Source organism: Grammomys surdaster, unplaced genomic scaffold (assembly GCF_004785775.1).
Source record: "Grammomys surdaster isolate TR1022 unplaced genomic scaffold, NIH_TR_1.0 66, whole genome shotgun sequence".
In the NCBI taxonomy this organism is placed as follows: Eukaryota; Metazoa; Chordata; class Mammalia; order Rodentia; family Muridae; genus Grammomys; species Grammomys surdaster.
The window spans coordinates 4,539,442-4,562,704 of record NW_021604568.1 but is presented as its reverse complement, the minus strand read 5'-3'; the positions used below and the strand labels follow the sequence as shown (position 1 = coordinate 4,562,704).

General features: G+C 48.3%; 1 protein-coding gene across 10 annotated transcripts in view; it reads right to left on the bottom strand.

The window, feature by feature from the left end:
* The window catches only part of Pax2 (paired box 2), a 92,939-nt gene that overhangs the window by 58,102 nt on the left and 11,574 nt on the right, over window positions 1–23,263 (bottom strand). For 6 of the 10 annotated variants that reach the window (XM_028773605.1, XM_028773640.1, XM_028773596.1 and 3 more), the window contains 2 exons: window positions 20,026–20,194; window positions 19,193–19,390 (listed from right to left, as the gene is read on the bottom strand). In XM_028773605.1, the coding sequence (XP_028629438.1) occupies window positions 19,193–19,390; window positions 20,026–20,194 (367 nt within the window). The remainder of the gene's footprint in view (window positions 1–19,192; window positions 19,391–20,025; window positions 20,195–23,263) is intronic. The other 4 variants (XM_028773612.1, XM_028773622.1, XM_028773625.1 and 1 more) reach the window with 1 other exon arrangement.

Here is a 23,263-nt window from a genome sequence, read left to right as displayed (position 1 = left end):
AACGGTAAGCATATGGATTGATTTAACTTCAAGATATGCATAGGTTTAAAAATTAAGGGGCAATGTGTTTAACTAACCATTTGGAAACCAGTCTGTAGTGCATGCCAAGCCAGAGCGTGACCAGACTACCTCTTCCCATCACTGGCCCTGCCCTCATCTGTCAGGGCTTCTGGCTAAAGCTGGGGTCTACCAGCTGTTCACCCCATGGTCCTGCCTGGAAGAGGCTGGTGGCTCAGGGACTGCCTGATGTAATGGTAATCGGTCCAGCTATAGGCTCACTACTGTGGTGAGTCTCTTCTCTGCTCCTGTCCATCCTCCCTACCCCTCCATAAGCATACTGACATCCCTCTGTAAGCAGAAGGAAGCCTGCATGGATATTGGGCTTTCTGGTGACTTCCTGGTCTCACTGCCTTTAGCCCTTGTCACCTCAGCTACTCATGGATTCAAACAAACAAACAAACAAAACAATCCATCTGTCTCTGTCCTGAAAGAGTAAGATGCAGCTAAACCCTACCCCTTCTTCCTGTTATGGATAGAGTCAGTTTCTCAGCCTAGCTTTCAAAATCTTTTCCACCTGTCTACTGCCCCATAGGTTTCCAGTCAACCTTTTTCTGTTCCCCTAAACCCCTTAGGGCCCAGCACAGAGCTGAACTCTTTCTTTGCTTACCCAGTTATCCCGAATCCTCCCAGGGACTCAGTTCAGCAAGGACAAATGTCATAATTCTTTTTCTTACCATCTAGCAACAAACAAGACCAGCTTATAATGTAAGAACTTAATAGCTATCAAATTATTAATGTTATTGGAACAGAAGAATCTTATGGGATACTGTGGGCTAGCATATGCTCTATACATGTACCAGGCATTGTCAGAAGTACTTTACATGGAGTTTAAAATTTAATTCTTGCAGGGTATGGTGGTACGTGCCTTTAATCTCTGCACTAAGGAGGCAGAGGCAGGTGAATCTCTGTGAGTTCCAGGCCAGCCTAGTCTACATAGTGAACTCTAGGACAGCCAGGACTATGTAGAGAAACCCTGTCTTAAAAATAATTTTAAAAGCTGGGCAGTGGTTGCACACGCCTTTAATCCCAGCACTTGGGAGGTAGAGGCAGGAGGATTTCTGAGTTCGAGGCCAGACTGGTCTACAGAGTGAGTTCCAGGACAGCCAGGGCTACACAGAGAAACCCTGTCTCGAAAAACCAAAATAAATAAATAAATAAATAAATAAATAAATAAATAAATAAAATTTAGTCTTTTTGCACCTATGAAGTACCTGTAGGTACCTACAAAGATTACTATTCCTATCCTTTAATCTGGAAACCAAAGCTCAAAAATATTAGCTAATTGTCTAAGTCACACAGCATTTCTGTAACAGAGCCAGAATTTAATTGAGTGTCCCATGTTAGAGTTCACTCCACTAGCCACTTGTTAGGAGATGTTAGTTTTACCGAGAACAAATCAAGATCCAGATCTAAACATCACTAGAAGAGCCATGTAGAATAGCAGTGAGAGTTGTAACTCCCGTTTGTTTTAAAGTCTTTACTTTTATTTATTTCTATGTGGAGTGCTAGTGTGGAAATCAGAAAGGATCAGCTGCCAGAGTAAGTTATCTCTTTACACCAGTGTCTCTCTCTCTCTCTTTTTTTTTTTTTTTTTTTTTGGACTAGGGTTTGGCTGTTAAACTCGGGTCATCAACCAGGGCAACAGGTCCGTTCGCCCACTGAACCACCTTGCAGGCCCGGACCATTTCTTCTGTATTCACTATAAAAGAGACACGGTACACAATGCATTTTCTCACTCCAATCCTAACCGCGGCCCAATCAAATAGGTGTGTTTTCTATTCTCCCTTAGAGTCAACAGCATGGCTAAGCAGCTCACCCAAGGTCACATTCTTAATATCAGATTGCTTTGGTCCCAAGCCTGTGACTTCAATATCTGAGGGCTTCGTAATATGATCTCCTCTGGAAATTTCTATATCAATAATGCTTTGTGTCTATTTGAGCGGGAACGATTTTCTTCGTCTTTCCACATACATGATTTGGACAACTGAGCAAACATCTGTAGGAAACTAGCCGGGGTTGTATGTGGCTGTGATTTGAAACATGCTTTCGTCTCCCATGCGTGTACCATCACTTATTTAATAAGCATCACGTCCGTGTTACAAACAAACCATAATTTGCAAATCGTATACACACTCCCACGATGATCCTGCATATAGATGCTTCTCGGCGTCTACATTTTAGAAACTATCTCTGTGATGAGCGTATCTTTGTATATCTAATGCCTCGATCTGAGATTTATAACAGTGAATATACTTATCAAAAGCGACTTCATGAATATCTGCCAAGTTATGCCTGCTTCTGTTAAACACATGCAGCTACAGTGAAACCCATCAATGTTCCCTTTTCTGGGTGCCTGCGTCACGCACATCCCAATCCTGTTTTCATATCGGTCCGTGCGGCAGTATTGATGTGCATAAGTGTGCATTTGTATACCTGTGTATCTCCCTGTCGGTGGCCAGAATGGGGTGGGGGTGGGGGATGTGGAAATGAGAGAATTATTAAATGCCAAGTAGATGTGCAATAAATTCCATTGATTTTATAAACTCCAACTTGTCTTCAGTCCCCTTCCATTCTTTATCCTGGAGGCATTGCAACAAAAACCTATTTTAAATACCTTGGCCTCCCTCTCTTTCCCCTCCCCAAAAAAGTGTCAATATTTTATTTGGATTTTTAACTTCGCTCCATAACAGTTGTTTGACCTCCTGACTTGTGCAAGTCACATAAATTCTGGGACTTTATTCAGGAGCCATGTTCCTGCTATTGAATAAGCAATTTGGGAGGGTGAATTAATGACTTGTGCTGTTGCTGGAAAGTCCCTGAAGAAATATTAAAATTGCTTGCAGACTGAATCGATACTCAGTGAACACCCAGCAAGAGAGGGCTTCAGCTCCAAATGGCCATAGAGGCAGCAGTCAGAGGGGAATTCCTGCACCCAGCTTGGAGAGCTCCCCCAACCCCCACCTTTCCCTGCCATCCCTGAAGCTCTGTCATTTTCCATAACAGCGAGGTCTTATTAAACTCCAGCCAGGATGGAGCTGATTTGTCCTGTCTCAGGAAGCAGGCTCTGGGGACAGTTTACTCTTTTAGTGGCAACCAGAGCCTTGAGGCCTTATCAGAAGTGATGGTCTAGATACGTCCACCTGCTGGACAGGGGGCGGTGCTCCGTCCTGGCAGCTGTCCTGAGCCTGGCGACACTGTAGCTCTGACTACATTCTGCAGGGTGTGCTGAGGGTTGGGTGTTTCAATGCTGACCCTACCTTTGTATGTCTTACCAGTGTTTACCATTGCTCCAGGGGCCACCCAACTCATCCCAGCCTTTGTGTATGGGTAGCCTTTGGGACAGAGAGCTTGACTTGTGTTGTGCGTTAGCATGTGTGACATTGTGTGGATGCATCCCAGCAACCAGCCTCGGGTTTGTTTTGGTTTGTGGTATTGTATCGAGGTGACTGCCCTTCCTGTAAGACCAGGTTGGAGGAATTCGAGTATTGTTTGGTGGCGGTGTCTGTTTCTGCTTTGAATTATTGTGTTCATTGATCATATCTGCATCTCTTTATTCATAATGTATGTCTCAGAGATTAGGTTAATGGGTGTCTCCTTGGTGACGTGGGCTGAGTAATGATGCTGGATCTGGGTGGTGGTTGTGTGATTCGGTAATTGCTTTAATAGCCTTCTTCTTATTGTGGTGGGTGAGAGGAACAATCCTGCTTTTTTTTTTTTTTTTTTTGACCTTCCTCTGGCCTGGTCATTTGTTCTGCTTCTTTCCATTGAGAAAATTTTAGAGATGCAGGACAACTATCCTCTTGATGATAAAGTGTACATGTCTATTCTTGGCTGGGAGAGTTCTGACTTAACCATACTGGTTCAGGTCTTGGTCTTACCCTCCCTTCATCTGCCTAACCCCAAACACTATCTATTCCCGTGTAAAGTCTACACCTCAGGTGGGGATCAGGAGGATAGAGGGAAGTAAATCTCCCATCCCAGTGGGAACATCACCAAGACTGGAGGCTCCCAGAGCCCTGCTCCTCTCCACTCTGTGGTACTGTCCCAGGGTATCTTTTCTCCACCATTTCCAGATGATGTGGCCCAGTAGTAGAATTACAATTACAGCTGTGACCTTCCACCAGGGCACAGGGTACATGCTCTAAGCTTGAGTAAAGATTGCAGCAGGGCATGAGACAGAGAAGAGAACACCTCAGATCTGCATTGTCTTTGATCCAAAGTAAATAAGAACCGTGGTGTAGTGGATAAGCACATGGGTTTCACCACCACTCCTCTGTGGGTTCAAATCTTAGGTCTGCTACCTAGTCTGTGACCTTGAGCACGTTATTCTACTTCTCTGTACTCCAGTTACCACACCTATGAACACTGCTGCAAAGCATTGTGGGGTTGTTCATCAGGTTCACATCAATTAATACGTTAACTTACTCATACTGCCTCACTGTAGCAAAGACTGGTTAGATGAGTGTGGTGATGGTGATGATGATGGTGATGATGATGGTGAGGGTGATGACGCTGGTGATGACTATAAACGTTTGCTGGGTAAAACAGCCATGAGATTGGCCAAATATAAGCAAGTAAGCAAGCAAGCTAGTGCACATAAAATCATAAGGTCAATCAAGAGGCGTGTTGTGTGTTTTAAGGGAAGATGTATTAAAACTGCAGTTGGGTACCTCTCCCCTGGCTGCGGGGTGGGGCCTCCTCCTCCCAGGTTGTTTGGACAACTCAGGGGCTGGGGGATGATAGAGACAACAGCTGGCTCTGTTCTAATGACCAGGAACAGGGGAGATGACAACCTCTTGTAGGTTCACAGGTAACTGGAAACACTCTGAGGGTGACTTCGTCCCCACAATTCCAACTCTGCTGATTTTAAACTTCTCCAAGGGTTAAGGATGTAACTCAGTGTTAAGCAACTGCCTAGTATACACAAAGCCCTAGGCTCAACCCCCAGCACTGAGTTACCTTTAAAATTAAGAAAAATATGGCCCTTTAACAGCTAGCTAACTTGACTGATAGGTTTCAAAAAGGAGGCTGGAGTGACGGCCGAGCGTTTAAGAACACACACTGTTGCAGAGGATCTGAGCTGGATTCCCAGCACCCACATCTGGTAGCTCACAACAGCTTGTAAGTCCAGCTCTGGGGAATCCAACAGCTCTGGCCACCAGGTATACCTGCACACATGTGCACACGCCCACACCCACACCTACTTACACACATAATTAAAAATAAAAGAGATCTTAAGAGATTTGAGAAGTAACTGGTTAGGCACTTGAGTGTGGCTCTTCAGGGTTCGCTGAACGGACAGAGGTCACTGAACCGAAGCGGGAAAGTGGAAGCCTAAGTCTCAGCCACATTCCACGGGGTTTCACATAGAGACACATCATCCTGAGATTAGGGAAACTTTGGTTTTCACCTTGTTCTTGCTAGACATAGATTGAACAGAGGAATATATCATTATCCAGTTCCTTTGGATTGTGGTACCAAATAGACAAAACCCAAAGTAATTTGATTTTCTAAGTTCTTTTCTTAAAATACTTTTCCCTCAGGGGCTGGTGAGATGCCTCAGTAGTTAAGAGCACTGATTGCTCTTCTGGAGGTCATGAGTTCAAATCTCAGCACCCACAACCATCCATAATGAGATATGTTGCTCTCTTATGGGTGTCTGAAGACAGCTACAGTGTACTTACATATAATAAATAAATAAATAAATAAATAAATAAATAAATAAACCTTTGGGCTGGAGTGAGCGGGGCTGGAGCGAGTGGGGCTGGAACAAGAGGGAGAAGGGAAGGGGAAAAAAATACTTTTCCCTCAGTGGTGGTGCTAACTGTAGCGGTTACGGGATCTCCATCCTCCCTGGAGCACCCAGTCACAAAGGACCACACTTGATAGATATGGTTTCAGTTCAACTATTCACTTGCTCTTCTCTTTCATTCTTATCTCTGTTTTCTTGCCTTTCTTCCCCCTCTATTCCTGGTTGCCTCCCTTCTCTCTCCCTGTGATGGCATTTAAGAACCAGGAAAACCCTTCAAAACTATCACCTGAAGACTTCCCCCACCGCTGTCTCATTTATCTCTTTAAAAACAAAAATTACAAATGCAAAGAAGCACAACTTGGGAAAATGCCACAGAGCCTGGAAAATGCCAACCTCCAAGTCCTCAAACAAGTGCCAGCTCATCCTGGAGGAGGGCACGGCTGTGCACACGAGTGTGCAAACAGGCATGCACATATGCACACATGTATACTTGCTGGGCTCTCAAAGTGGACAAAGAGGGAAGTCCTTGAATTCAGTGGTCAGAGACCTGAGTCACAGAGATTCTCCACCCACTGGAAAACAGAGAGTCAGCTCACTTCCTGAATTCAGCTGGATTCACTGGATACTATGAACCTCATAGGTGCTCATGAAACTAACCCTGCTTATAAATATCCTTCTGGCTCTTTAGTCAGGCTTTCTTCTTTTCTTATTGTTTTTCTTTTCCTGTTTGTTTTTAGACAAGGCTTCTGTATATAATCCTAAGCAGGCCTTAGATGCTACTGCCTCAGTCTCCTGAGTGCTGGGATTACAGATATGAGCCAAGAGAACCGACCTTTCAAACCTTATTTAAATGCGTCTGTGCTATACACATACAAACCAGAAGACGCACATATCGACACAGGCTAAAACTAAAAATGCGTGCTTGATTATTACTATTGCAATAAGAATAGTACATTTATTGATTCCTTAATATTGGGTAGTTGCAATTCTAAGTAGATTTATAGCGGGGGTGGGGTGGGGTGAGTGGGTGTGTTCATTTAACCCTTGTGTGAGTCTATAAGAGATTTAAGCAACTATCCCCATCTTACATGACGAGGGAAACTGAGGTACAGAAAAGATGGGAGATTAGCCAGACTCAAAATATGGCAATGACCCCCTGGAGTCTCTCTCTTGTATTGTGCCATGGAGCTTTGTGTGATTTGCCTGGCGCACAGAAGGTGCTTAGCAAGACATTTCTGAATGGGTGATTGGAAGGGTGGGTCAATGACTGGTCATGTCTATTAAGGCCCTTCAGATGGCAGATTCCCTAGTGGAAGCCAGGCCTAATGGATAGCCGAAGGTTATTTGGATGGAACCTCTTCCAAAGTATTCAATGGCTGAGCTCATCCAGACACAAACTGCTGCCACCCCTGTGCCTGGTCCAGGCTCCCTTTAAATCAGAAACCAAACCCAGAGCATGCAAGATACTTCCTAACCACCACACTATGCTTCCTAGAATATTTTCCTCTGAAACAGGTGTTTCCTGGGTATGCTGGTTCTGTGGTTGAATGAAACCTGAGAAAGCCAATCAGCTGGGTGGACAAGTTAAATCACCAGATCTTTGACATCCTATGGACAACTAACATAGGTGATTGACTAAATTTTTTTTTAAATTTTCTTCCAGATGTTTGGGCGTTGCCATGGTCATTAACCTGCTTGTCAGCAAGTGCTCATGCATTCCCAAGATACAAGTAAACACTAAAGAGAAAAAAGAATAACCCAGAATAAAACACACTAAAGAGGGCGGGGGTAGCAGTTGTTTGTGAAGTTCAGGCAAGCAGGCGGCGTTCCAGGAATGGGTTGCTACCTTGGAGAACCATTAGGACTCGGATCTAGCTCACAAGAGACTCGTGTGCTTAAAGACCTTTAAAGACTCTCATGCGGCTGTATCCTTGACTGTCTGTAGAGCCGTACCAATCAGATCCCTGAACAGGGAGTGGATGGATCAATCCCAGAATCCAGCACAGTGAGCAGCCTGCCCTCTCTCTCCACTGTCAGGATGCCTTGGGCCTGTGGACGCCAGCACCTGGGATCCCCACCTACTGTCAGTCCAGGCTGTAGATTTTGCAAAGCTTGGTATAAATCTGGTTTGTGACTTTGTACACGAGCTTCTATTTGTGATTTAATGCTCTGCCTTTTCTCGTCCCTCCTACTTCTATTTCCTTTCCCTCTTGAGTTTTAATGCTATTTACAACTTCCTTACTCGCGCCGCACCGTAGCTATTTTTCAGTGTCTCTAAATGATATACCCAAATGATTTTTCTTACCTAGGTTTTTCTCTCCTCTCAACTTAATTTATGTTTTAGTAAGCAGGAACTCATAGCGCTCCATTCAACAGCATTAAGGGTTTCTGCTTCCATCTAAGAGATCAAGGTACTAAAAGGCTCATTTGTGGGAGCCGTTTGTTCATTCTTACGAGCCACCAGCTCTCTCTTATGTGGAAGAGGCTGCGTGCCTGCGTGCGGGCGTGCATGCACAATGTCCTTCTCGCTGTGTGCCTCTATGCTCTACTACCCAGTGCCAGAGCCACTTGGCATTGGCAAGAAGGACCTAGCAAAACCATGATGTGGACGGCAGCTGACCCTCCAAGCACTGGTGAGAAAGCCTGGCTGTAGGCCTTCCTTTCCTGATGACATCTGTGAGTTCTTTTAGGAACAGTCTCATGGATGCCTCCAAATGCTCCCTCCTGCACTTTTTTTTTTTTAACCACACATGCAAGGGAGGCTTACGGTGATGTTATTTACAAACAAGGGTTTGTTTGTTTGTTTGTTTGTTTGGGGGGTCACTATTCTTACAGTCAGAAGGTTAGAAAATCAAGAAAACGCTTTCCTACATTAGTGGGTTGTCTATTACTTTTTCTCCTCTTTAATTCTTTCGGTAACTTCTCCTCATGTCTGACTGTATTTGACCTTGAACTCTGGCCTTTCCCTTCACAACAAAACTGTGTTGCACAGCGGACAGCACCTGCAGAGTCCTCTAGCCTGACAGGCCTAGAGACCAGTAGCCAGAGGGGCCAGAGCATCACTCCACTCCTGGAAATAAATCCCATTGTATTTGCATTTTAATTTTCCACATAAACAAAGGCTCAGAGTACTCGCTTGGGCAGCATCACTGGACGAATTTAATTAGAAATGAAAAGTTTATAGGGCCCTCTTTAATGCGATTAATGCTCAGTTAACATTTATCACGTTCCCACGCCGGAGTCGCCTCTTCTAAGCAGCCACTGGCCATGAAATGAATTTCTCTCAACTTTTTTTTGTCCCTACCCTGAGAGGTCATCTCTTAAGAAGTCTGCATGACCTTCTAGAGTGTCTCCCTAGGGTCAGGGGTTGAGGAAGCGGGAGTGGAGGAAGAGGCAGATGTTATATGGTAGATCGGAGGGTAGTGGGTAGAGAGTGAGGGTGACCCCTGTTTCTAGAAGGGATTGGACTAGAGACAGAGCTGTGTCCCCTGCAGGAGACCAAGCACCAGGCTCAGAAGGCTGGATGCCTCACAGCTGCCCTTCCTCAGGCTCTTTCTGTGGGCCCATACCAGGCCAGGGCCAATCAGTGTCAGGGCATTCGGCCCTCCCCTCTCAGTGTCAGGGCATTCGGCCCTCCCCTCTCTCCTGCTGTCTTCCTTCTGGTGCCTTTTCTCTCTCACCTGGGAGTTTGCCAGGCTTTCCCTCCCAGGACCACAGTGGAAGGAACCTCCTTTCCTTTGGCTTTCCCAGAAGTCAGATAGTCATGGTACTTGGAAGTTAGCCTGCCCTTCTTAGAGAAGCAGAGGAGTGGAGAACATGACACCTCGGTTGATCCCTGGAGGAAAGGTGGCCTCCCTTATCTTATCAGCTTCTCCTCACTCTTCAATCAGAATCAACTCTTCACTCGACAGTCAGAGATTGGCCTCGCCTACCCATCCGTCTAACCCACGGAGGAGGGAGGACCTTGGCGGGCGCACGCTGCAGATGATAGCTGATAACCGTCCTGACCTTTGGTCTCATCTCTACACAGGCTGCCTCTGAGGTTACAGGTAAACACAACCAAAGCTGTGGCTGCCAGTTCACCTAATGCCACATACAGGTGACATGCTCACCTCCAACAGAGCCAGTCTGCACTGATCTCATGTGGGCCCATACTTCAGATAACAGCCGTGCTTACCGATTGCGTCCGAACCTTTTGTAGACCTGACCTGCTCCTTAGCTATTGACCCACTAGGACATCTACTGTCCCTTTGGCCCATTGCTCTCTGGGTAGCATTCAGTAACATCCCAAACAAGCAGACTATCCAAGTGATGCCAGGGATTCTCGCTTTGGGATCAAACAATCCAGCCAGCCAGAAGCTTTCTGAATAAGCAGATCACCTGTTCTCACTTCGACAAGACTTGACTTCTGAGATGTCTCAGCAATGCTCCCAGCCTCCCAGGCTATGAAAGCCAGGCATAGCTAGAAACCACTAGCCACACAGTCTCTCAAACAGAGCCACACCGAGGCCCATCATATTCTCTGAGGACAACACAAGGAACCATGGAAGTCAGACAAAGGCTGGCAGAATAAGGGTCAGAGTGAGGTACTTGTACCTGATCATCTCGGTGATCCATCAGATCCAACACTGTTGGATCCCTGAGCTCCTTCCCTTCCCTGGAAGGTATGGGCATCTGGACCCTCAAAGATTCCAGGGCCAAGAGGGAGCACCAGAACCAGGAAAAGCTTCCCCAGTACTAGCTAGTCATCATTTGCTTGAGCTCTGGGACCCGTTACGTCCTTCCTGCTCTCTCTCCCCCAGGTCTCTATATCCTTCCTCATGTTTCTCTGCTGTGTCTGCAAGGTGAATGCTGCTCACTTTCCAGCCAGCTGCCCTGCTGTGTACCCTGCCAAGAATGGCCTGGCACATACTGCCAGCTGCCTCTGCTCTCCGGCCATTGTAGAGGGAGCTCACCATGGTCAGGCCAGCCTGAAAGCAAGCATAGCAGGAAGTCTGGAGCAGTGTGGCCCTAAGTTCTAGGTAGCTCCATTGTGGAGCTGAGAAAGCAGGGATCACCCTGCCTTCTTCTTGGTCCCTCTCTTTTCTTGGTCCTGGCAATGACAGCCACAGCCACTGCCAGGATATGCAGAATATTGAGGGGGAGGTGGTCATGGCCATGTTCTTGTTCCCATAGCTGTCTCTTAGAAAGGACCATGAAACTCTGACCTTGAGAATTTGCCTGCAATGTCACTTCCTCTGCCCCACCCTCATGTCAGAAACATCTCCACAGCTGGCTTCTCCTTTTCTTCTTTGTCAACTCCGGGCTTCTCAGAATGCCATCAGCCTGAACAACCAGCTACCCTGGGCACTGGCATTCTCTAACCACATCTAAGGTGTTTCAGGGACCAAATGCCCTTGTTTAGATTATGGTGATCTATTTCCCTTCACAACTGTCATTGCTCTGTGCTTCATTCCCAAATACCATGCAGGCCATGGGAGCTACCAGACCACTTTCTCCTCTCAGCTTCTCACCTCCTCCATCACTCTTGTAGTCTGTATCACACCTGCTATCTCCTTCGTCATCCAGGACTCACCCGCTCCCTCCTCCAGCTAGAAAGAGTTCTACCATCTCCCATGGACGTCCCAGAAGCTTCTGTACTAAGATGTAGGGGCAATGTTGGTTCTCTCACATTTTCTCTGGGGTCACAGCTCTTTCCTAGACCAGAGATCAGTATGTAGAATTACACAGACCAGAGACTGCCAACTGCTGCCCAAGAGAGAATCGGACCCCAAATGTACTTTATTTGGTTAGCACAGAGTTGTTAAAATGTGTCTTTTCGAGTCCTGCAAGATGGCCCACTAGGTAAATGACTCTTGCCATGCAAGCCGGAAAACCTGAGTTCAATCCCCGGAACCGACAAGGTTGGGGGAGGGGCTGGAGAGATGCCTCAGTGGGTAAAGAGTTTGTTGTGCATGGATGAGGACCAGAGTATTCAGATCCAGATTCCACAAACCCACGTGATGCTGAGCAGGAGCCGTGGCCCATCTGTAATACCAGCCCAGGAGGCAGAGATGGGATCCCTGGAGCAAGCAAGACTAGTCATATCAGCAAGCTCTGGGTTTGATTGAGATTCCTTTTGTCAATGAATAAGCTATGGAGGCTATTTCCTGACATTAACCTTTGGCCTGTGTGTACATGTACATGTGAGTGCATGTGTGTACACACACATGCACACATACACACATCGTGTACAAAAATGGGGAAAGGGTAAAATGAAAAGGATAGAATAGACTCCCAAAAGTTATCCTCAAACCTCACCATGCACACACGCTCACTCACACGACGGTAAGTGTAAAATCCATCTCTGTATCAATGCCTGTAGGCTGGGCCCATGCCTCCAGCTCCTATACACATCCACGCACCTTCTCCTGCCAGTTTCCCTGAGAACACTGGCGTGTGACCCTTGTGGCTACCTGCATCTGCTCTTGGTGTGCACTAGTCTGGACTTTGGCGCGCTCTACTTTCCTTACCCCACATCCAAAGTCAAACTCCCAACTAGATGAGGACTTCACTCTCAATATCTCTCCCTCTCCCTCTCCCTCTCCCTCTCCCTCTCCCTCTCCCTCTCCCTCTCCCTCTCCCTCTCCCTCTCTCTCTCTCTCAACACAAAATATCTTCTCATCACATTGTCCCTCAAGAAACACAATAAGGGACTGGAAAGATGGCTCAGAGGTTAAGAGCACTCTCTGCTCTTCCAGAGGTCCTGAGTTCAATCCCCAGCAACCACATGGTGGCTCCCAACCATCTGTAACGGGATCTGATGCCCTCTTCTGGCACACAGGTGTACATGCAGATAGAACACTCGTATGCATAAAAGTAAATGAATAAGTCTTTTTAAAAAGGAAACACAAGAAGAGGTCCTGAAATTTCCAGGGCTTGAAGATAATCTGTGGTTTCCTGGATCGTGTGTGTGTGTGTGTGTGTGTGTGTGTGTGTTGGTGTTTTTGTTTGCTTGAGACAGGGTCTCATTCTGTAGAGCAGGCTGACCTTGAACTCATGGAGATCTGTCTGCCTCTCCTGGAATCTAAGCCTAGTCTGGATCACAGTTTTGGAAAAAAGTATGTACCTGGAAGAGCACTGTCTTGGTTAGTGATATCATCACTGGTCCCTAGCTAGCTGGGCCAACAGGACTAGGGCTCAAGTGTCGAAGTAGGGATGCACACATGATCACAAAAGTCTCCATCACAAAGTGGGGGATCACGACCACCCAGGCCTTCGCATTGTGGCTAACTGGTTAATCGTAATACAAACAAAACTTGACAGGAAACTTGGACCCAGGTCATCTAAATTGTGAAATGCAGTCATCTTTAGCCAAACTCTATGACTGTTGCCACTGTAGGTAACAAGCCAAATGACCGACTTGCTGATTAACTACTCGAGCCAAGGACAAGGTGCCCAGCCTCGCACTCTAATGGCAGGTCCCATACTGGGGACCATTTTCTTTGTTCTCTTGGCTTTCAGAGTCCTGTACCTAAGAATAGATATGGGTGACATAGCCACATAGTCTCCCACACAGAAGATAACAACCTTTACCCCTATATGCCATTGTGCAGACATTTTGCATACAATTCTAACTGTACCTTGATAGCATCAAATCCAGAAAATGTGACCCACAAGAGAAAACCATCTCTGCCCAGTGACAGACAGATAATCCAGAAGATACAACTTCTCTCCAACTACTGTTGCCCTTGCTTGAGACTGGTTGGGAGGCACTGGTCTTCAGGTTTCGGGAACCCTTCTGCATTCTCTGGGTGATTCATTGGCCATAGCTACCACTACCTTATGGTCCTGAGTTCTAGACACTTAGTCTGATGGGGCAGGAGGTATGAAGAGACATCCAGAATCTAGAAAATTGGCAGGTTGGTTGGACCCCATCTGCTGGATTTTTTAAGAACATGGAAAGTGATTTCTTCTCCATGTATACATTCTCCTCTCATTGGAAGAACTGTAAAGCATTAAGGAGGGGTTCAAGGGAGCCCTGAGCTCTAAGTCCCTTCAGGCCTGCAGCTGAAGGAAGCTGGGAGTAGATGCTGGGCCCCGGGTTAAAGCGTTCCTTCATCAGATCTGCTGAGAAGAGTGAGAAGCAGGGCCTCCATCCCCTCTGGGAACCTGTCTTTCTCCAGAATACACACTTTGAGGAGAATGACTCATCTGTGCTGTATACCTCAGCCGCTTCTCTGACTAAAGCTGAGCATGTTCTAGCCCTCAAGTCTATCCCATTGTGTTGGCAATCGAACCACCGTATGAGCATCACAAGTCCATTCCGCAGCCGCCCTCTAGGACCCATGTCCCTCCACTCTGAACATCCAGTGTTGCCTCTCCTTCCCGAGGCTGATTGCACAGCAGACCCTCACCCGTGCCTATAAGCATGCAGAGAGCCACCATCCCTGCCTTCCTGATCGCTCCTCCAGGAATCCCTGCTTCCCTTCTCAAGACACTACTACTGCCTGGCACCATCTCCACTTGGCTAATTCCCCTTGTGGCCCCTCTATTGAACTGTTGTGTTGTCCATTTCCCTGTGACAAGGGCTCTGGTTACAGAGTTATTGATTGGTTTCATGCAGACAGATGGGCCCTTCCTGGCTCCCATCGAAATCCCTGGCTGTATGGGCTGATTGTTGCCTCTTGGGGTATAGGATTGCACCAGAGACCACCCTCCATGCAGTCTCCTTTGCCCGGGCTGTGGAAGGTAATAAATGGAGTCAGCCTGAGCGATAATAAAAGCAATCGAGTAGGTTACCTGTGCAGACACAAGATTTATGCCTCTTCATATTTGATGTGATTGTTTTATTGAGTTCTCAGAACAGTTGAGACTTTATTTGTTTATTTTGGGGTCCCCCCTCTCCTTTCTTCTCTACATCACTTTCTAAACCCAACCTGGAGGTTTTATTTTTTTTAGGATAACTCTTTATATCTACTTCTCTAACCTTGCCAGCTGAGGTAGGAACTCAAAGCAGCCAACTACTGAACACCTACGCCATAGCCTGAGTACCCACGAGCCAACCAACAGGAGAGTCTGGCCCAGAAGTCTACCAGAGCCTTCAAAGTTCTAGTCCCAGATCCCACATGGTAGAAGAGAACCAGTTCCCACAAGTTGTCCTCTGACCTGCACATGAACACTGGGGTAGGTGTGATACAGACAGACAGACAGACAGACAGACAGACAGACACACACACACATAAACAAAAATGAAATGTGAAGCATTAAAAACACAAGAAACAGATTAACGACCACACCTGTTTCACATGCCTGTCTAAGGATGGAGAGCAGACACTCCCACTAGGAGAAAAAAAAAAGGGTAAGTATGGTTTTGAGACAGAAACCACAGAGAAGAAACTACTTACAACCCCTGTCTGAGGCCAAGAGCTCCAAGACATGTCCTCTGTCCTGATCTTTCTCATTCCTCTTTGGGATGACGTCTTTTTCTTCACTCACTGACCCACCCTAGCTCCTTGTCTTGACACCAAAAGTGGTGACAACCAAACCCCTGCATAGATCTGGAGATGTGACAAGCAACGTCACCCCTCTGCTCCAGCTTCCTCATCAAGCCTGGTCCAAGAATCAAATCTAAGTGATTTGGGTCTGAGCTGCAGAGGTGGAAACAGATGTGTTGGTTTAGGAGGGGTCTCTGAAATTCCCATGGCTAGGGTTAATAACTGTTGGCTTACTTGGAAAGACAAGTGGTAGACCACTGCCCACTCCTCACCAGACCAATGACAAACACCTGAGAATTACTCAGTGGGGACACCTGAGGGACACCAACTGGCATTGCTTAACACAGCATTGAGCCTGCAGCCTTCTTGAAGCCAGTGCTGCCACAGCAAGGAAGAATGTATGTACTCGCTTTGAGGCAAACAGGCTAAGAAAGAATATGAGGGAGGTGGATAATTGACAAGTCCCAAGGGTCCATTGCAAAGATCTAAGAGTACAGAGTCCCTGTCCCCCAAAGTACTGACTAGCCTCAAGAAGTTCAACAGCTGCCTCGAGACCCCACCCCTGAGGATGTAGCCTTAACCCTACACTCCACACTCTGCCCAAGGGGACACTCCAATCTGAAGATCGGTGATATCATCAGGACAGTCCTTCCTGCCTGGTCAATAACTCAACCTGACAAGGCACTTTCCTCCTTTTTAGGTACACAGCTCTCCCATCTCTACCCTACCCTTACGTCATTTCCCATGCCAGGTTTCAATCTGAAGTTACCAATTTACAGTGTCCCCAACAGAGATGCCAAACAAGCTGGCAACTCTGCACTCAGCTCTAAGTAGCCCAATATTTATAATGATTCAATAAACTCCATGACCTGCTCAGACATAAGACTTTAGCCAGTGGTCTCCAGATGTAGATGGTTCCCTCCCACACCTTCAGCCCAGAGAAGGCATTTCTATGAGGATTTGCCAGGGGAGAATCCAGGTTGGACAGCCAAGGCTTTATCGCGACAGGATCAGAGAATGCCAAAACCATTTTTAAAGCACGAAGAACGATTTAGTTTATAGCCATAACAGCATATTTCAAGTGCGGCGACAGCATCTGTTTGGGGGAGGAGAAGATGCAAACCTTTGGCTCAGGTGGGTGAGCAGGCTGTAGACTTCCTTTCTAGCCAATGCTGGCTCTTGAGCACTCTTACTTGGGACATGTATGTATGAATACACGCACACACCCACACACATAATACATAATACATGTATGTACCAGCGATAACAGCCACACAGATGGGCACACTACCATCCCCAAAGCTCTGAACTCAGCCACTCCCCCACTTCCTATAGCACACTCCTCTCTACATACAGGTCAATCTCCAGATCCTTCCTGCAGTGAGCGAGAATTCTCAAAATAGAAAGGCCCAAGTTCCTAGTACAACTAGCACTAGCAGGCATGCCACACCTTTCTCATGCATTTGCATGAAACACAGCTGGAGAAGAACCTTCCCCTTCAGGGTAGAGCACTCACCAGAACGACACTGATGTCCAAATGTGTCCCAGTGACACACTGGGAAGCCCTAACCAATCTTCCCAAGTATCAACCATGGAAGGATTCTTCCCAAAGCAAAATTAAAAATAGTATGATAAATCCCATTGACAAAGCAAGCTTAACCACACAGCCAGGGCTCCCCATGCAGCTGGTGGCTTCCCTGTTCCTAGCCTTACACTCCTTCTACCTTCAGCCATGCCTACCCAGAAGTGGCTCTATCTCCACACCCAAAGGAAGCCTGTGTGTACCTCCAGTAATAGGATCCTGTTCCCAGCAGCCTCTGTGGCTCTCAAGGCCCATTCTTTCCCCAACGCTCATCACACGGACAGCCAGCTAGTCTACTTTCTTACGGTTTGGTAGGTGTACCTTCAGAGCTCTGAAGTTTGATGTTAGGATCACTTGTTCTCTGTGTTCTATGTTTTTGGATGAAACTTCCTCAAACTTGTACTTAAATCAGCTTTTAAAATAGCCTAGTCATCTGTGGATACATACTAGGGGTTGGGGGTGGGGAGGAGTGGCCAGGGAGGGTGCCAGACAGGGCTACCCCACTCAAAAAAAGCAAACCGCTGAAACCGTGTCTGTCTTGGGCTCTCCCGAAGCTTGCGATTCCCATCATAGACAATAAATATATCTCCAAAATAGTTCCCAAAGCACCCGCCACCCAGCCCAATGACATTACTCCTCATCCCAGCCACTCTTGGCTTAGCTACTGTCCTCTGAAGAATTCGGTTCTATCTCATAGTAAGGACCACAGGCAAAGTCATTAGGTGGCTCAGGGGAAAAAGAAAAAAAAAGGAGAAAAAGAAAGAAAAGTATTGTCCTCACCCCCCCCCCGCAACTGCCACACCTGCCTCAACACCCAGGCTCCCCAGCCTCTTGACTTTTAAATGCAAAGCACTTAGTGCTCTCTCAGTCTACCCTGTGTATGTCTCTGGCTCTTTTGGAAAGTGAATGTCAAACAGCCTCACGTTTCCAATACCTGGCTGAGCCAGACCCGGGAAGCTGGAGGTTTTCGGAGGGTGTATAATTATCTGATCAGTATTATGTTACCCTGTTCATAACGGAATAACCATTTTAATACAGATGGTACACACTGGGATAATTTCTGGGGTCGCCTTGCCGCACGTTACAGCACGCGTGTGGCAGAGGGAGTCTTCTTTAGCCAAGGTACATTCTACCAGCTAATTTTACCTGCTGTTTTCAAGATGATTTGGGATAATTCCACATCATTTGCAAAGGATTAAAAAAAAAGGTAGGTGATGCTAGGGCAGAGAGAGAGGCATCATCTGAATTATTAGTTGTTCTGATAATGGGTCTATGAAGAGTAGGAAGAATAACAGCGGAAACTCTGAGCTGTCTCTTCATTTGGGGGAGTGCCTGAGAAGTGGACACCTGCCTCCAGCTGGGGTGGGACTTTTGCAGTCCAGAGTCTCCCGCATGCAATTGTCTAAGCTGCACAGTTCTGCAGTTAGGAAGCTGCTCTCGGTTTGAGGGCTTTAATGTCGCCTGAGCGCTCTGGAGTCACCCTAGAGAGATACCCAGGCACACACTAGATGGAGTGCATATACATAACACATAACCATGTGGTTTCCCAGGCCTTATACTGAAAAGCATTCTGCAAGTTGAGCTGAGTAGAGCCTGCATGGTCCCAGTGTCTGAACCTATCATCATGGGAAAGATTTTAGCCTCAAGACAGGCAAGCTTAGCGGTGGGAGCATTTCCCAGGAGACAGCCACAGGGTCCCAGCTCTCACTCCCTGCCTGGCATCCCGGTCCTTGGTCCAGCTCGTCTACTGTCTGCCAAGTCCTGGCTGGTGGCTGGCATCTGCTCTGTAGACCTGGATGCCAGTGCTTCTGGGCCGGAAATTTGTGTGGAACTGGCGAGCAAGATCTGGGCTCCCGGGAGGAGAGCTTTGTGGGAGTTGGCTGAACTGGTAAAGGAGCCAGGATTCTGGCTGCCCCTGGGGAAGGGTACATGACTTTAGAAAGAAAAAGTCTGTTTGGAGGCGGTGAATAGACAGTGGTCATTTTAAAGACTTTGCTATGGGCTGTGATTGTCTCTAGATCCTGAGGCGGGTAATCTTGGAGTCTTAATTACCACAAACACTTGGATTCATTTCCAGGACACCGGCGGGAGAAGCCTGGCAGGGAAAACTCAGCTCCGAATTGGAAAGAGCTGTCTGTCAGTCTGTCTGTCTGTTTCTACCCCTCAGGTCTATTTACCATGCCCAAAGGACTGCAGGCTGGGTGTTGGAAAGGATGGGTGGAGGCTAGACAAAGAGCCAAGAAAGGCCCTGGGAGATGGCCCAAGAGGCAGGAGTAGGGAACTGGAGTCCTGTTCTCCAGGCCCATGGGGGGCTTTGCTCACCTGTTGATGGATGAGACGCTGGGAACTGTGTCATTGTCGCAGATGCCCTCAGCTAGCAGCCTGTCACGGATCTCCCAGGCGAACATAGTCGGGTTCTGTCGCTTGTATTCAGCAATCTTGTCCACCACTTTGGGCGTTGCCACCTTGGGCTTGGAGCCACCAATCACTCCGGGCTTGATGCTGCCAGTCTCGTAGTACCTGGGCCAGGAAGGCCGTCGGGGTCAGCAAGAAGCCGGTGGTGGCAAGGGCAGGGGGGCTGCAAGCTCCAGAGCTGCTAAGCCGCTCTCCCTCCCTAGGCATCAGCGTGAAGGGAAAAAGGCCCTGTGTAGCTGAGCAGAGACTCCAGAAGGTGCTTGACTAGGGTGGGAAACGGGGCGTAGTGGCTGAGTAGGGACAGCGGCCAGAGCAGACACCCCCTGGCAGTGGAAGGCTGACCTTCCACTTGGGAAGCAGAGAAGGACCCATGCTGGGCTTGCTGATCCCACCTGAAGCACGGAGTTTCTATGCAACCTGCACCCTCCTGTAGTCTTCCCCATGCTGCCTTTTCTCATCTTGGGACCCTCTTCCTCCAACCCCATCTACATTGATTAGCTGGGGGAAAGGCCCTCCTTTTCTGAATGTAGCTGCCTTCGCTGAGAGGGCCCAGGAGCTGGGTGACGCTGGCCAGACTCTACTCCACCCTAACTCCGCGTCCCAGCCTTCACTTGAACGCCCTTCTCAAAGAGGGCAGCCAGCCCTTTAGATCTTTCAAGCCCCTTCCTTCCTTTCCTGTCTGGCACATCGACTTTTAACTAAAACCTCAGCTGGGAAGGGAGGCAGCACCCGGCCCTCACCTGCCCAGGATTTTGCTGACACAGCCATGGCTGACCCGCAGCTGCCGGGAGATGTCACAGGGCCGCACACCCTGGTGGGCCAGCTCCACGATGCGCTGCCTCACCACGTCGGGTAGGGGCCGGCCGTTCACAAACACCCCCCCGAGCTGGTTCACACCCCCGTGCCCTGCTGGGGAGAGACAAGAAAAAAACACAACACCCCACACACAGCAGGGACCGGCCATTAGTCAGGGTCCGAGGCCCGCCACGTGCGAAGGGATCAGGCAAAGCTAAGGGGCATATCCCAGGACTCGAGGAGAAAGGGGGCTTAGTGGGCGGATGGGATGGGGGAGGATTCGATATCAGAACCCCGCTAGCTGTAAGCGCGCAGAAGCTGGATTAGGGAAGAGCCCGCCTCTCACACCAGTGCGCCGCAAAGGAGAAAGTGAGGGAAGAGTAGAGAACCTGGGGAGAGAGAAAGAGAGAACAGAGCTGGAAAATGGAGAGGAATAAACGACAAAGGGGAAATAATGTCAGCGAGGATGAAAGTAGTGATGTGGAGAAAGGAAGGACCGGGCCGGGGACAGCACTGCCGCGGACTAGGAACCCGCCTGCGCCGCAGGTTTGGCGCGGCTTGGGTTTCACAAGGGCTGGGAGCCAGATGGATTTGGAGGGTCGGGGTCTTCCTGACTCAGCTCAGCGGAGTCTTCAGCATCAAGAGGGACTAAGCCAAACACATCCCTTTCACCTTCGCTGCCTGCCTCTTCCATCTTCCCTTGTACCTATTTCTAATTGTAATCGTACTGTTTCCTCTTTCCCTGTTTGCCATTTTGTCTTTATCAGGAGTTCTTTCTTCCCTTTATGTTTTCGCTCTTCAAGTGTTTTGGACAATATTTCCCTTCTGCATCTCTAATGTCTATGGTGGAAAGAAATCCAGGTGAAATAGGAGCGGCAGAGGAGGTGGTGGTCCGGGATCGGCTGCACTCAGAGACCGCAAGGCGGCGAAGACTCTCCATCTTCCCGGCAGCCGCTGAAAAACGCCGGCTGCTGGGGTTCGCTTGTCTAGCACGCTACACAAGACTAGGGCCCCGAGTCTCCCCCGAAGGTGGCATGGTAGGGTCTGCACCTGCGGACTTAGGACTTCAGCAGTCCCTGTTGCCAGTCTAAACCAGTTCAGGACCCTCTGACCTCTCTCAGACCTCGGCAGCTGCCTACAAAACCCAACAGCAAGGGCGGATGCTCCCAGAGGCCAGAGGAGAGCCCCTGGTTTCCCGTCCAACTGGGCGAGGGCTCCCAACCTGGAAGCCAAGAAGGCCACCGGGTGTCAGGCTCAAGGCCGCTGCCGGGTGCCCCATTTTCCACGGCCTAAAGCAGTCTAGAAATCCTGCACCTAGCGCGATTAACCTGCATCTGCAGATACTCAGCAATCCAACCGCAGAGACTTCCAGCGGCAGAGCCAGGCCAGTCAAGGTCTGCAACCTGCAGCCGCTGCCCCATGGCCTCCAGCGAGTTTCGGAGAAAGCGGGCACATATCGTGCCTTCTTTAAATCTCTCGCGTCTTTTTATAGGGAGACCAAAACAAGCTCGCAAGAAACCCCTGGACAGAGGCCTCTAATCGAGTAGGTCCGGAAGGCCAGAATCTCTTATCTTACAACCCCCATGCCCATAGTCTCCCCATCTTTGGTCCCACTTGCCCCCACCCTCTGCTCCCTACAAACCCGGACCATCAATAATTTAGGCCCCGGGAGAACTCGCGTTACCGGTATGAAAAGGCGGCAGCTGCGGGCAGATTAAAGATGAATAATTCAGCCTCACCGGGCTCCGGGCCCGGCCCCTCTGCCCCAATCTATGAGGTGGGGATTGCAACCGGGCACGACTGGAGTTCAGGGCCGATGGGCTGCGGAGGATCTGTGCGGAATCCGGCCTAAGAATGCGCAACCGCCGCTGGCGCAGACCCGGGCTGTAGCTGCTCGCCCGCCAGTCGGCTGGCTCGCCGGCCAGCGCAGAGCCTCTCTCCCTTCTTTCGACCACCTTCTGCTTGCTCTGCTCCCCTCTGGGTTTCGAAGTGGTTCCCTGTCACTGATCCCAACTAGCAAATCCAGGAAGCAATCCTTAAAAAAATCCCGGGTGAGGCAGCGGCAGCAGGGCCGAGGCAGAGACTGGTCGCCTGGGTGAACCGACTGTGGACTCTGTTTCATTCCCTCCGAAAAAGAGAGAGGCTTCCCGGCCGGCTGAGAGATTCGAAGCGGCCCGAAGTCTCGCGTTTGGGTTTCCTTTATCTAGAAATTGTTTAGGGAACTATTATTTTATTCCAGGAGATTTTTAATCGTCCCGTGAAGCTAAATATATGCTTAGGAAACAAAACACGGCTCCCTCTTCTTGGATCGCGTTTTAAAGCACAAATCAGGCTAGGTCTAAAAGTTACCTTGTGGAAAGTTACAAATTATCCTTAATTATTAATCTATAGATGGGGAGGGCTTTTCTACTTGGAAAATTATTTATCTTTTTAAGCAAGAGAAAATACCTGACAAATAGTTTTCTGAGCTAAAGACCCGTTATGAATTAGATACATTCAAATATCATTACAAGATTCCCCTTTTCCTATTTTCTTATTTCTCCCCCAACATACTTTAATTTTCTTTCCTTGATTTCCCCCTTCTTGGTTTGATTTCTCTTTCCTTTTTTCTCAGCCTTGGCATTCGTCTTTCTTTTGTTCTTTCCCTCTTATTATTTTCCATTATTGTTGACCCCCTGGCCAGGGCGCTGGCTTCATAATCCCGACAGAGAGTCAAAGCAGGCAAGGATGTCTCTAGAATGCAGAGCATCCAGGTGCCGGCTTGGAAGGCACCTAGCTCTCTCCCTGACTTTGATTTCTTCTCAAAAATCTCTCATTGCTTTTTAGAATGATCACCTCCCTGGGCAAAGTTTAAAAAAAAAGTGACCACCTTCTCCTGCCCCTCTTGTGTTCCTGGCTAAAAGGGAAAGGAGAGAGGGGGAAGAGGTGAGGGTGGAAGAAAAGATGGGATGTTTCAAAGCCGCCCCCAGGAAGCCTTAACTAAGCTGGAGGGAACAAGAGAGCTGAGGCTCAGAAGGGGGTCACACCCTCAGGATCTTCGGCACAATTGTCCTGACACCAAGGCTGCCTAAGCTAGGAGCCGCCTCCTGATTACCCACAACTCTAAGTTTGAGGAAGGTAGAGATGAGGGAGGGAGGAGAGAGAGAGAGAGAGAGAGAGAGAGAGAGAGAGAGAGAGAGAGAG